Source organism: Sapajus apella, unplaced genomic scaffold, assembly GCF_009761245.1.
Source record: "Sapajus apella isolate SASKATOON/1434 unplaced genomic scaffold, GSC_monkey_1.0 scaffold37, whole genome shotgun sequence".
Lineage (NCBI taxonomy): Eukaryota > Metazoa > Chordata > Mammalia > Primates > Cebidae > Sapajus > Sapajus apella.
The window spans coordinates 21,107,917-21,120,782 of record NW_022436977.1 but is presented as its reverse complement, the minus strand read 5'-3'; the positions used below and the strand labels follow the sequence as shown (position 1 = coordinate 21,120,782).

Sequence of the window (12,866 nt, the reverse complement as noted above, 5' to 3'; positions counted from 1 at the left end):
GCACAATGGATGAAGCCCCCAGTGTCACCTCTTACTTAACCTCATGGAATTTAGAAGACCATTTCCAATTCTGTAGCCACAGAATCATGGTTACATAATCAGATGAATTTATACTATTGGGACATATTTTGTAAATATGCGGCTTGTTACTGTAGTGGTACCATTCTAGTTCCTTCTTAGTATTTTCTGTGCTCCGACTTACTCCAGGCTTGAGTAAGAACACTGGACCAGAAGCTGGACCGTCTGGGTTCTAGTTGGCTCTACCACTATTTAATCTTGGGAAAATCACTAGCCTTCTTGGTTTTCCTCATCAGAAAAATGGTGTCCAATTCACTTTAAAATTATTACCACATTTATAGCTTCTCAGTTTCTTACTGTATTTATTTGAGGGTAGGGACAAGTATAATAGGTGAATACTAGCAAAATGATTATTTTTATATGGTCCAAGTGAATAGCAGTCAGCTGTGTAAATCCCACTGGTAGCCTTTTATCTGTGTTGGTAACTTTAAGGGGGGAAAGTAAGACAGGCTATGAGTTAAAGAAAGAGCCCACTCTTTGATGATATTTAAATATTTATTTAAGTTTAAAAATAATCTTCATGGCACCAATGATTTTATGCTAACTACATACTGCATATGTAGAAAAAGGTACATTGCTTTGAAGGAAAATGTAACTTAAGAGTTTTTGGCACACAGAAGGTTAACAACTATATTTTTAAATGAAACTAAGAAATTCACATTTGCAGGTAGTTTACCCTCTACTGCTTAAAGATGCAGTACACTACTCTTTAGTAAGAGTTTTATTTCCTGTGATAGATGAAGCTATGGAAACCACTGATTTTTCTAAAATGAGGTAAAATAATTTTGAGAAAAAATGAGACATGTTAGAACACAGTATAACCAGGTTAAAAACTTGAACAGTTTTTAATGGTGTAGATATACCAAAAAAGACTAGTCATCAACAAAGGAGGTTTATTATTCAAGCACTATTTGAAAAGCAAACTGAAGGAAACTTTTCTATCCATATTTTCTGGGATGAGCCCTAGAAAAAAAAATAACCCTAAAGGTTCCTGTTCAGAGAGCAAAATTTAGCTGTTAGAAATGGCATAGACTACTATTAGAATGCTAGACACAAGGAACATACTAGGATATGGAATACTGCCTCTGTCTCTAATGTGAATGTGAAAGGTCAGAGTTGAGGCTATCACTCACTGCATAGAAACACCAGATTCTACAAACTGAGGTAGGAGCACTACACTAAAAGGTCATCTGCTATGTTGCATAAGACAGTAGATATCCAGATTAACACCAACCCCCTGTCTCCTGACAGCCTTTTCATCTCTGGGTCTACTTCTCGCATTAGTCCTGTGCTAAATAAAGCCTTTGCTATGTAGATGACAAGTAGCAGTGGCTACTTGGTTTTAACTAACCCCTAATCTTTACTAGGATTTCCTTCGGTTTGTATTGTCACTCGATAAATAGATGTTTATAATTCTGCCCAAATTGTTGCTGGTATGGAAATGGTCAGAGAGGCCCTCTTCTTTTCTTAGATTTCACCCATGTTTTAGCATTCCAGTATTTGATCTTGCCTATTTGGCATCAGACATCTCTTTGCTGGTTGGTTGGTCGAGCACCCATTAAACAAGCAACCCTGGTGCCTCCACTGGGAAGTATTCCCAGATGTTTGACACATGTTAGTCATGGAAACAGAGCTGACTGACCCTCTTCTGCTAACATACTAGTAAGGATCAGTTTCATTGTCTAGATCAGAATTGGCATATTATGGCCTTTAGGCCAAATTCAGCTGTTTTCATACAGTTTTATTGGAACACAGCTATGTTCCTCCATTTATATATTATCTATGGCTGTTTTTGTGCTGTGGTGGCAGAGTTGAGTAGTTGTGACAGTATGGTGTGCAAAACCAAAATATTTACTGTGTAGCACTTTACAGAAATTTGTTGACCTCTGGTCTAGATGAAAGGATATCTTTAAAATTATACAAATCTCTCCCTAAGAACCCCAATTATTCCACAGTTGTATTCTAAACATGGACATGGTTCTACTGTCTCGGGACAAAATAGGGGAGGTCAAATCACAAGTGACTCATTCTGTTCTGTATTTGGGGCTGTCCAACATTATAGGGTATCAGCAGCTGCTCTACTTTTGTGTGGGTCCAGGAATATGTCCATTGACCATCCTTAAATAAGCCCACAAGCCCCAGATGACTTAGAATTCTCTCCCTGAGATGAAAACAGGATCTTGTGTGTGACTGGTTTTAGAGTTGAAGAGCTCGGGTCTAGGACCCCCACACTCACCCTTCCTGTGCCTGTGCTTCTGCGGTCCAGGGCTTCCCTCCGCAAGGATGGCAATGCTTTCCTAGAAATTATGCAGAGGATGACCCTAGGGGGCAGCACTTCTACATCTAAGTGTTGGTCTCTGCCACAGTCACCTTCTGTGTTTTGTAGGCATCTCTTAGAAATCCTATTTTTAAAGTTGCTTCTCCTGGTCCCTTCTAAGGCTGTTGATCTTGGAATTCTATTTTCTGAAGCTTTTCATTCTCAGGATCAGTTTCTTTCTTGCATCATTTAGTTCATCAGGCTCTATTTTCTTAATCCATAAAGTAAAAACAAAATATGAATTGTTAAGAAAATAACATTTCGTTGTTAAAATATAAATTGAAATAGTCTTTGGTGGGGGGGGCGGGGTATATAAAGTCAGGTAACTTAGCTCTACTTTAACTACATTTTGTCCAACATTTCTGACAGAACTCTCTGGCACTACTGAATTCATTTGATGCCCTGGAGCACTGTAAAAGTCTTCAGAAAGAGGTTCTTTAGAAAAAAAAATCACATTAAGTCTAGTTTAATTATACAAAACTATAGCGATGCCCACTAGGCTCTAGACTAAGGGGACAGACTTACCCCACCCCTGCTGCTGCTGCTGTAGCGGTGGTCCCTTCAGATGCCCACTCTGCTCAGATTTAAAAAAACAAAAGGAAAAGAAAATCCAACTCAGACCATCATAGGAAGCAACTTTCCATTTAATCATTCTACATGGATGTTTACTTTTTAAAAAATTCTGTCTGGCAAAAAAACTAAACAGTCCCCATTGTCCAGATCCCTGGCCTGCCCCTTGGAGGCTGCAGTCACGAGTGCTGGAACCCAGTGGCAGCAGCAGGAAACCTCCTGCAGAATACAGAGGACAGCAGCTCTCTAGTCTTCAACTAGTGTCCCTTCTGCTAGGTGACACTACTGCAGTAATCAGTAATAGTAAAATAAATTATTTTTATTTGATACTTCAAAATAATACACCTCTATGAAAAATCAAAATTCAAAACCAAAAATTATCCTGCAAATTGGAAAGATGAGAAATAGAGTCGCTGAGCCTTTCTTGAAAGAACTTCGAAGAAAATGAGTTTTCCCAGTTTGTTTAGACAGGGCATGAGCCTATCCCTTTCTTCTTCTGGGAAACACCCTCCTAGGCTGCAGTGGACTTTGAGTCATGAGAGGAGGACTTGGTATATGTGCCGATGGTTCCGCGATGGGTCCCATTGCTGGGAGTGGGTAGCCGGGCTCCTTGGTCCACCTGGCTAGTTTTTGGGGAGGAGTCATGCCTTCTCAGGTGTCAATGAGCAGGCTCACCACTGAGCGGATTTTGCAGGCAAACCATCGCCTGAGGGGACAAAAGTATTGATAGTGGAATTGTTCAAACTCGGGAGTCTGGCGGATATCGCGGAAAAAGGCAATGTCAAGGTCAGACTCGGTAAGGATGATCAGGAGGAGGAGCAAAACAAAGAGGAGTCCCATGGTCACAAGGAGCAAACGGAGGACACTTAGAACAAACTTATTCACCTGTTCCTCCTCGGGCCCGCCGTGTCCCTGACACAGGGCCCTCAACTCTCCTCCAAGGGCCTCCACCTCTGTAGCAGTAGGGGTGCTGGCTTCAGATTCCTTCTCCTCCTCGATGCTGCAGGTGGCTCCATTGATCTGCCGGGACAGCAACATCAGCTCCAGGCTGTGTTCAGCCACAGGGGTGGGCAGCACACTGTCTGCAGGGCTGTAGGCCTCGTCTGCAATCACAGCTACTCGCTCATTGCTGTCTGTCCGGCTGCTTCTCACATGAGGCAGGAAGGTGTCCCCATGGGAAGAAGAACGCACTGGCGTGGAATGAGCACTGTCCCGTAGGGATTCTAGGCCTAGAAAGGCAAAAGGAACATGAGTATGCTGTCCCAGTGCACCCTTTGCTTTCAGTGGCACCCATTGTGTTTTGCTGGGTGCCACTATGCACACCCACATGACCAGCAGCAGTAGCCACTGCACTCTGTTTTGACATATCAAGAAGACTACAGGCTGAACATGGCTTACGCCTGTAATCTCAACACTTTGGGAGGCAGAGGTGGGCAAATCACTTGAGGTCAGGAGTTCCAGACCAGCCTGGCCAATGTGGTGAAACCTCTTCTCAACTAAAAATTAAAAAATTAACTGGGCGTGGTGGCATGTGCCGGTAATCCCAGCTACTCAGGGGGCTGAGGCAGGAGAATTGCTTGAACCCAGGAGGCAGAGGTTACAGCGAGCTGAGATTGTGCCACTACACTCCATCCTCGGCAACAGAGTGAGAAAGAGTCCACCTTAAACAACAACCGAAAAAAAAAAAAAAAAAAAAAAGGCCGGGCGCGGTGGCGCAAGCCTGTAATCCCAGCACTTTGGGAGGCCGAGGCGGGTGGATCATGAGGTCAAGAGATCGAGACCATCCTGGTCAACACGGTGAAACCCCGTCTCTACTAAAAATACAAAAAAAAATTATCTGGGCATGGTGGCATGTGCCTGTAATCCCAGCTACTCAGGAGGCTGAGGCAGGAGAATTGCCTGAACCCAGGAGGCGGAGGTGGCGGTGAGCCGAGATCGCACCATTGCACTCCAGCCTGGGTAACGAGCGAAACTCCGTCCCAAAAAATAAAAATTAAAAAAAAAAAAAAAGACAATACCTGGGCAACATAGCAAGACCTGAACTCTATTAAGAAAAAAAAAAAACAACCAAGTGTGATGGCACATGCCTGTAGTGCCACTTTGGAAGTGGGCAGATTGCTTGAGCCTGGGAGGTGAACCAAGATCACACCACTGCATTCCAGTCTGGGCAACAGAGCAAGACCCTGTCTCAAAGATACATATATAAAAGAAGAGGAGAAGCCACAGGAATCACAGTGGCTATTTAAGAAGAGTTTTTCTTTGCTTTTTGCATATGATTTTGGCCTGATTTGTGTGTTTTTTGAGACAGAGTCTTACTCTCACTGAGGCTGGAATGCAGTGGTATATTCTTGGCTCACTACAACCTCTGCCTCCCACATTCAGGTGACTGTCATGCCTCAGCCTTCTGAGTAGCTGGGATTGCAGGTGTCTGCCAGCACACCTGGCTAATTTTTGTGTTTTTAGTGGAGACGGATTTTGCCATTTTGGCCAGGCTGGTCTAGAACTCCTGGCCTCCCAAAATGCTGGGATTACAGGCGTGAGCCCCTACACCCAGCCCCTAATTTGTTAAAGTTTCTGCCTTCCCTGCCTTTGGTGTCCTGGCGCTGGTTTTTATCCCAATTTGAAAGAGAATCTGAATTCCAAACTACCTGTGATGCACAGCTGGGACCATGGTTTGAGTCTCAAGTATGCCTGATGGGTGGAGGGGTTTGAGAGGCAGGAACAAGCCCGACACTGTAGCTCACATCTGTAAACCCATCACTTTGGGAGGCCAAGGTGAGTGGATTACTTGAGCCAAAGTGTTCAAGACCAGGCTGGGCAACATAGTGAGACACTGTCTCTACATATGAAATAAATGTTTAATAAAAGAGAGGTAGGAATGGGGAGAAGGAGAATATGTCTTACCTAATTGGGTTTCATCAAATTCTGAGTATCCTTATAAAAACCCAGCATACGGCATCTTGAGCTCATAAGGCCAATATGTTTGGATTTCTGCAGCTGCTCTGTTTCTTCAGCCTCTGTTCTAGCTGTTCTGACCTTATGGAATGGTCGTGTAGAAATTCTGCTCTTTCTGAGGGGGCATGGGAGTAGTCCCTGGCCAGCTCCTTCTCTTTTCCCTCGAGAAGGAGCTGGGTCTAGAATAGGCTAAAAGCTCCCATATCTTTAGACACGTCAGAGCACAAAACAGCATCTGAGATCTTGTTGGGTCGGTGGTGGTGGGGAGGGTGGATTTCTCTTACATTTGGTAGGATAAAGGGGTATTCTAGCCCCTAAAATTACCCATTATCATTTCCACTTTCTCTCTTTCCAAGGTTCTCAGGGCTCAAACCCTGGCAGGGAAAACAGGAGCTGGTTATATGCTCAACAGCAACCACCCAGGCCAGAGGCTTTGGGCATATAGTGAGCGAGTATGGCCTACATCACAGTGCTCCCAAGAAAATGGCTTCTTGTTTTAGGCTTGACGTCTACATTTTCCACTCCTGGACATATTAGTGGTGCTGGTGTGGTTCTCTCTGCCTCTGTGACCTATGACAAGAAACCCTAGTCCCCTTCTGTTGCTCTGAAATAGTCCCTGACAATGCCAGACTGAGTCAGACTTCCCAGCTCAGTAAAGGAAGTCAGGGCTAGCTCCAGAACCCCAAAGATGTTTCTCTCTTTTTCTCCCTTCTCCCAGGACATGAAGCAGCCCAGAGGTCTCTATTAAAAAGGTGTTAAGTAACCTTTCAGAAGCAGTGTGTTCCATCTTCCTTGGCTCCTTCTTGGCTTGGCCATTTGCACCTAGGCAGCCTGCCTGACCAGCCTGGTGGAGCTCATCTTGGCAAAGGCACAGTTAAGGATTCTCCAGAGGAATAAGTCCTGGAATCTGGGTTATGAGTGAGTAGGACAAGGGAGGGAGGGGGTGGGGCAAAGGCAGGGCACCTGCCATTCACCTCACCTCAGGGCTTGTACCTTTGCCGCAGCTCTCAATCTCTGCTTTCAGAAGCTCCTCATGGTCCTAGCTGTATTTTTTGTCCCTGTGCTAAAATCTTAAATTTACATAATGCTTTCAACTTTTTTTTTTTTTGGTCTTTTATTTGGGTCATTTATTTTCCTTCCAGTCCTGGGTTCAGTACATAGATGGCTTCTCTTCACCCTTTGGGTTGATAATTTTCTCCAGGTTGCTGCTTATGATATGATAAAGCTCAGCATAGAAGGCCCTCAGGTTCAGCACCATGGCCCTGAGCTCCCCACAGGCTGCCTCATCTTGCTCGTGCACCAAGGGCCAGTAATCCATCACATGAGTCTCCTTGGAGGCCTTGGCCACAGCATCCCCACGTTCTGAGAAGTACTTGGAAATGGTTGTCTGGAAAGCTTCCACTTTGGTCTTGACAGCATTCACCCTCTCGAGTACCTTCTCCTGGATTGCTACCCCAAAATCATTTCCATCTTCAATCTTGGGGATCAGGTGCTGGATCCATGTGATACCAGAATGCATTTCTCCTTGAGAGTCCAGACTTCTGGCTTAACCAGGGCAAGCAGGGACAGGACCTTCTCATTCCCAGGGAGAAATCCACACTTAGGGACTTCTTTCTTCTCCTGCTTATCTGTTTCCATCTCATGATCCTTGTGTGGAGGATCTGGGATGGGGATGTCCAGTGTGGCCCGGAGGGAAGTCAGGTCAGCCACACTGAGGGAGTCCTCTTGCAAGAGCTGATTCAGGTATATGATTTTCTGTGGCAAGAATCTGTAGAGGAATTCCTCAGCCTCCTGGAAAAGATTCTGCCTGAAGACCTCCACCTGTTTGCGGGCCTCCCCGCTCAGGCGCACCCCACACGGCTTGGCCATGCTGCTTCAAGTCGCTAGATCTCTGGTCTCCGCTTTCAACTTTTTAAAGCACTTTCATCTTTCAGTAACTCCACGAAGTAGTGAAGGCAAGAGGTTACCCAGTGTGCCTGAAGTCATGTGGTTCGTGGTTAATGGCAAAACCAAGGATAGAATCCAAGCCGCTTTCTAGTTCATGATCCTGCTGCTCATATCCATTAAGTCCTCACTTTGTCAACAGGTTCTTGGAAACCATGACTTTAAGCCAAGTGACGTTACAGCAGGTCCTCTAATGTTTTCTTCAGCATCATTTTTTGTTACAAGTTTTAAAAGTTTTTTATTGAGACGGTTTTACTCCATTGTCTAGACTGGAGTGCAAGTGGTGGAATCACGGCTCACTGTTGTCTTGACCTCCCAGGTTCAGGTTATCTTCCCACCTCAGCCTCCTGAGTAGCTGGGACTACAGGCATGTACCACCACGCCTGGCTTTTTTTTGTTGTTGTTGTTTGAGACAGAGTCTTGCTCTGTCACCCTGGCTGGAGTGCAATGGCGCAATCTCGGCTCACTGCAACCTCTGCCTCCCGGGTTCAAGCAATTCTGCTTCAGCCTCTTTAGTAGCTGGGATTACAAGCACCCACCACAACGTCTGGCTACTTTTTGTATTTTTAGTAGTGATGGGGTTTCACCATGTTAGCCAGGCTGGTCTTGAACTCCTGATCTTGTGATCTGCCCACCTCAGCCTCCCAAAGTGTTGGGATTACAGGCATGAGCCACTGCACGCAGCCCCATTTTGTTACAATGTTGATGAGGAAAAAAAAAAATTTCATTGTACATCATTTTGCTTAAAGTTGCAGTTTCTAAGACCCTATGATGATAAGTGTCAACTGTAGTTGGATTCCATGGAATGGAACCATGGGCCAGGATGGATTAAATCAATAGCCAGCATCTACCTTAGATTTAGGTCTTAATTGCCCAAGAAACTGTTCTGAAATAATATGAAATTAAGAGCCTCTGTCCCTTGTTGTAGAACTCTTGCTGTCCTTTGACCTCCCTCTTACCCAGTATTCCTCCCTGATGTCCCCATTTGCACATGCAGCTTGAGGAATATGTACCTTGGAGCATGTTACATGTCACTGATGAAGCAGAAACCTTAAGGTCTTGGTTGCAGCATATTGCTGGCTTGTCTCCTCTGCCTGCCTTTATTGGAACCTCAGCCCCATTGCACAGGGCACCTGCCACCTTTCGAAGGCCTACCCCTTCAGAAGGACAGCTCTGACTGCAAGATCTTCCAAAATATGAAAAGCTGAGCTGCCAGCAGCTCCTTGAATGCAAGTTTAGCTTAGCCTACGATTATGCCCTCAGCTTGTGGGGAACGAGAGAGGCGAAGAAAACAAGTCAGAGGACTACGCGGAGCCACATCATACTGGGAGCTGTTGGTGCTCTCAGTAACAAGATAATGGATAGATAGGCAGGATTTTTTTTTTTTTTTTTTTAAAGATGGAATTTGCCTCCATTGCCCAGGCTGGAGTACAGTGGCACAATCTTGGCCCACTGCTGCCTCCACCTCCCGGGTTCAAGAAATTCTCCCACCTCAGCCCCCTGAGTAGCTGGGAGTACAGGCGCCTGCCACCAAGCCTGGCTAATTTTTATATTTTTAGTAGAGATGGGGTTTTGCCATGTTGGCCCAGCTGGTCTCGAACTCCTGACCTCAATTGATCCTCCTGCCTCAGCCTCCCAAAGTGCTGGATTATAGGCGTGAGCCACCACACCCAGCCAATTAGATAAGCATTTCTAGTAGAATGTCTGAGAAATAAAGTTGTTGAGTATCAGTCTGTCAACAAAAGACCTCAACAGAAGACCTCACCTGTAAGGTGACCTTTCCACTTCAGGTTAGTCCAATATAAGAAACTGTTTTCACTACTATAAAAGCCACCACCTGTCCTGCCACTTCATTGAAACTATTGTTCTGGGATAGATAGGGTGGTGCCATGGGAAGGATCTCAGCTAAGCGGCACAGCAAAACAGGAGAGTCTTTTTTACCTTGGAAGTGTTCCAGCTGATTCCCTTGCCCGAGGGTGGCTCCCAGTGGGCTGGGGGGCACAGCAGTCAGGACCCTACCCTGGAGCCGGGGCCCCATCCTCAGGATGCGCACACTTAGGGGCCGAAAGCAGTGATTAGTCAGTCGGAGCTGGACGCAGACTCTGGTGTGAATCTTAATCAGACTCTTCCCCATGGCGGCCCAGGAAGGCAAATACTTCTTCAGTGGAAACCAGCTGATCTCTTCAGAGAAACCAGCCAGGCAGGGAAAGATACAGAGAGGGAAGGACGGAAAGCCAACTAGGAACGAAGGATTTCCACAGATCCTACACAATAGCAGCCCCTTAGCAGTGCCTCCTGTGCTGTAGAGAGAAGGTCACCTCCCCAAGCCTCAGATCAGGCTGAACTGCAGGGAAGGAGCAGCTCTGAGAGGCCAACGTTATCAGGGGACTGGATTTAGTCAGAAGCACTTAGAGCCATAAAAAGTAATGCTTCTGTAGCCTGCAGCTCTTCCCGAGGCCCAGATAAGGGCTCCAGCCTCTCAGAGGGCGAGGGACAGAGTGGGCAGAGAACAATCTCATAGGGCAAAGGTAATCAAGATTGTCCCAGAAAATCCAGGATGTAAAGTTACAACGCCAATGGGCTTTATCCAGGTCATATTTAGTCCAGGCCTGCCCTGCTGCCAGCCACGTCGCATGGTCAGTGCTAACTTTGGGCTGGGTGGCTCTGAAGGGTGAGGAGGTGGGCTCTGTGATATGAATGGGCCAAATGGACTACAGAATAAAGACAGTCTTTGGTGGGGTGTAAACCAATTTCAAATGCCCATAAGTTTCTTGGGGTTTTTGTTGGTTGTGCCCTTCTTCTGAGGCCCTCACTGCATCCCTCACAGCCCCTCCCTCCCTGGTTGAGGTGGGCAGTTAGGGTCAGCTGTGCTTGTCAAGACCTTTAAAGGCAAGTCCTCCTCTTGAAAGATGGTGCACCTGAACTCTTGCTTCCTGGAAACTAATCCATTCTTTACTTCCACAGGCTTGGTAGCCCCTGTACTGATAAAAGACTGTTGCAATTAAATGGCTTTATTTCCACATCTAAACCCAATGTCCATCTCCCTCTCCGTACCCTGAGCCTGTGAGATTCATTCAGGCCAGGTCAGTTCTACCTGCCCCCTTCTGCATCTAATGGGTCCTGGGCTGGGGGCCCTGACTGGGGCCATGGACTGTGCTTGACCACTGGCAGCCTTGGGTACGGGGTGTGAGAAGTACCTGGAAGACTGCGGAGCTATAACCTACCAAATGTGCCATTCTGTGAGGCTGGTTTTGAGGAAGTGCATGGCCCTAGGGGGCCTATACTCAGCAGCCTCTCCCCATTGTACCTCTCCTTGCATTTGGCAGCAAGGGGGGACAGTTTGGACAAGGAATCTGCTGCTGCAATGGGAGAAGAGAGGCTCTGGGAGGAGGAGGCTGGAGGTAAAGCCAGAGCTGAATGGGGAACTGAGGCAGCCCCAGCATGTCTTGGGATCACAAGGACTATTTCCGCCGCCTCAGTTCTAGTTGGCAGCAACTCTCAATGAGTTTTGTCCCCACATAGCTTCAGCCCTCCCTCTTTTGGGAATGCTGGTTTCCTGAACATTCTTCCTTGTTCTGGGAAGTAGCAATGCACAAGCCTTCTCTCCTGTTTTATATCCTGCATGGTGCTGGCTTCCCTACGGTGAGTCGTTTGTTGGGGAGGACAGCTGTCCCAGCTCTGTGGAAGACTTGGGATGGACCGTCTAGCTTCAGCCTCAGGAGGGATGGGAAGGAAAAGCCACAGAGAGGGGAGAAAGTTGCTTCCTCAGAGAAGGAGAATTTCATTCTACTTCCTGAGATGTACACCCCCAAAGAAGAGGGACAGTGAGAGCCAAGCTCAGTTATCTGGCTCAGCCTAAGATGGGAGGAAACACCAGGAGGCTGTCTGATGATGGTCATATATCCATAATTCCACTCTTTGCATAATGACTCTACTTGGTCGTCCAAAGGCACTCTCCCACACCGAGCTCTGTTCTGCAGTGGGGGCACTGGGCTCAGAGAGATTAAACAACCTGCTCCAGAAAGTGCATGTCAGAGCTCCTAGTCAGACCTTACTTTAGGCATCCTGACCAGGACTCTGCACTGTGCTTACTGCCTGCCCATAAATGCTTTAGTCTCTTTAAAATACTTCTGCACATATTAGCTTCCTTGCAACCAATGAGGTGGGCAAGGAAGATGTTCCTATTTTACAAATGGAGCAATGAAGATACTCAAGTAACTTGATGGTGTTTGTCCAGCCAGGGTTCTCAACCTCTATACCATTGGGAGTTATATTCCAGACTCTGGTAACAAGGAATCTCACATTCACAGTGACACATCCTAAAATCCTAAACACAAATTAGATCTTCCCAGGGAAACAGCAGAGTGATACCCTTCCTAACCTGACCAATTCATTTTCATTCCCAAGCAGGATTCTTACAAAAAAGGCAAAGGCTGTTCCTCCCCAGGTTGCACGCTGTTAATCCCAGGAGAGAGACAGGTATGAACCAATTCTGCTGCTGTCTCCTACTGTATGAGATCTGAGGTCCTAAAAAAAACACCGTCTCTGGGAATGAAAGCACTCAACTTCACATCTGTATCCAGCCTGTGGGTGACCTGGACCAGTGACAACAGCTAGAGGGCAGTATTCCAAGAGCACCTCCTAACAGCATTAACTACCCAGAAAACAGATTACTGGCCTCAGCTACTGGAGTATCTAGTGCAGTGGAGATACATAGACTTTTTCCCTCTTGCCACCTCGGCCTCCTCCAAAGGAAGGGAAGTGTGGAGGGAGCTGGATCATATTAGATTTCCTGAGACGGTGGTAAGAAATTGAGATAGCAACAGGACAAATTTCATTTTTTTCAGACAGCCTTACTCCATGGCCCAGGCTGCAGTGCAGTGGCGCGATCTTGGCTCACTGCAACCTCTGCCTCCCAGGTTCAAGCGATTCTCCTACCTCAGCCTTCCAAGTAAGCTGGGATTATAGTCATGCGCCACCACGCCTGGCTAATTTTTTTAGT

At 46.4% G+C, this 12,866-nt stretch overlaps 1 protein-coding gene and 1 pseudogene across 9 annotated transcripts in view; both read right to left on the bottom strand.

Annotated features, from left to right (window-relative positions):
• Window positions 1–559: 559 nt before the first annotated feature.
• Window positions 560–12,866, bottom strand: part of FRMD5 (FERM domain containing 5) — a 330,792-nt gene continuing 318,485 nt past the window's right edge. For 3 of the 8 annotated variants that reach the window (XM_032297635.1, XM_032297636.1, XM_032297640.1), the window contains one exon: window positions 560–4,194. In XM_032297635.1, coding sequence (XP_032153526.1) covers window positions 3,617–4,194 — 578 coding nt within the window. In that variant the 3' untranslated portion in view covers window positions 560–3,616. The remainder of the gene's footprint in view (window positions 4,195–12,866) is intronic. The other 5 variants (XM_032297638.1, XM_032297639.1, XR_004274919.1 and 2 more) reach the window with 5 other exon arrangements.
• LOC116564483 lies at window positions 7,030–7,840 on the bottom strand (annotated as a pseudogene). Its single transcript, XR_004274920.1, has one exon. The product of XR_004274920.1 is annotated as a proteasome activator complex subunit 2 pseudogene (transcript).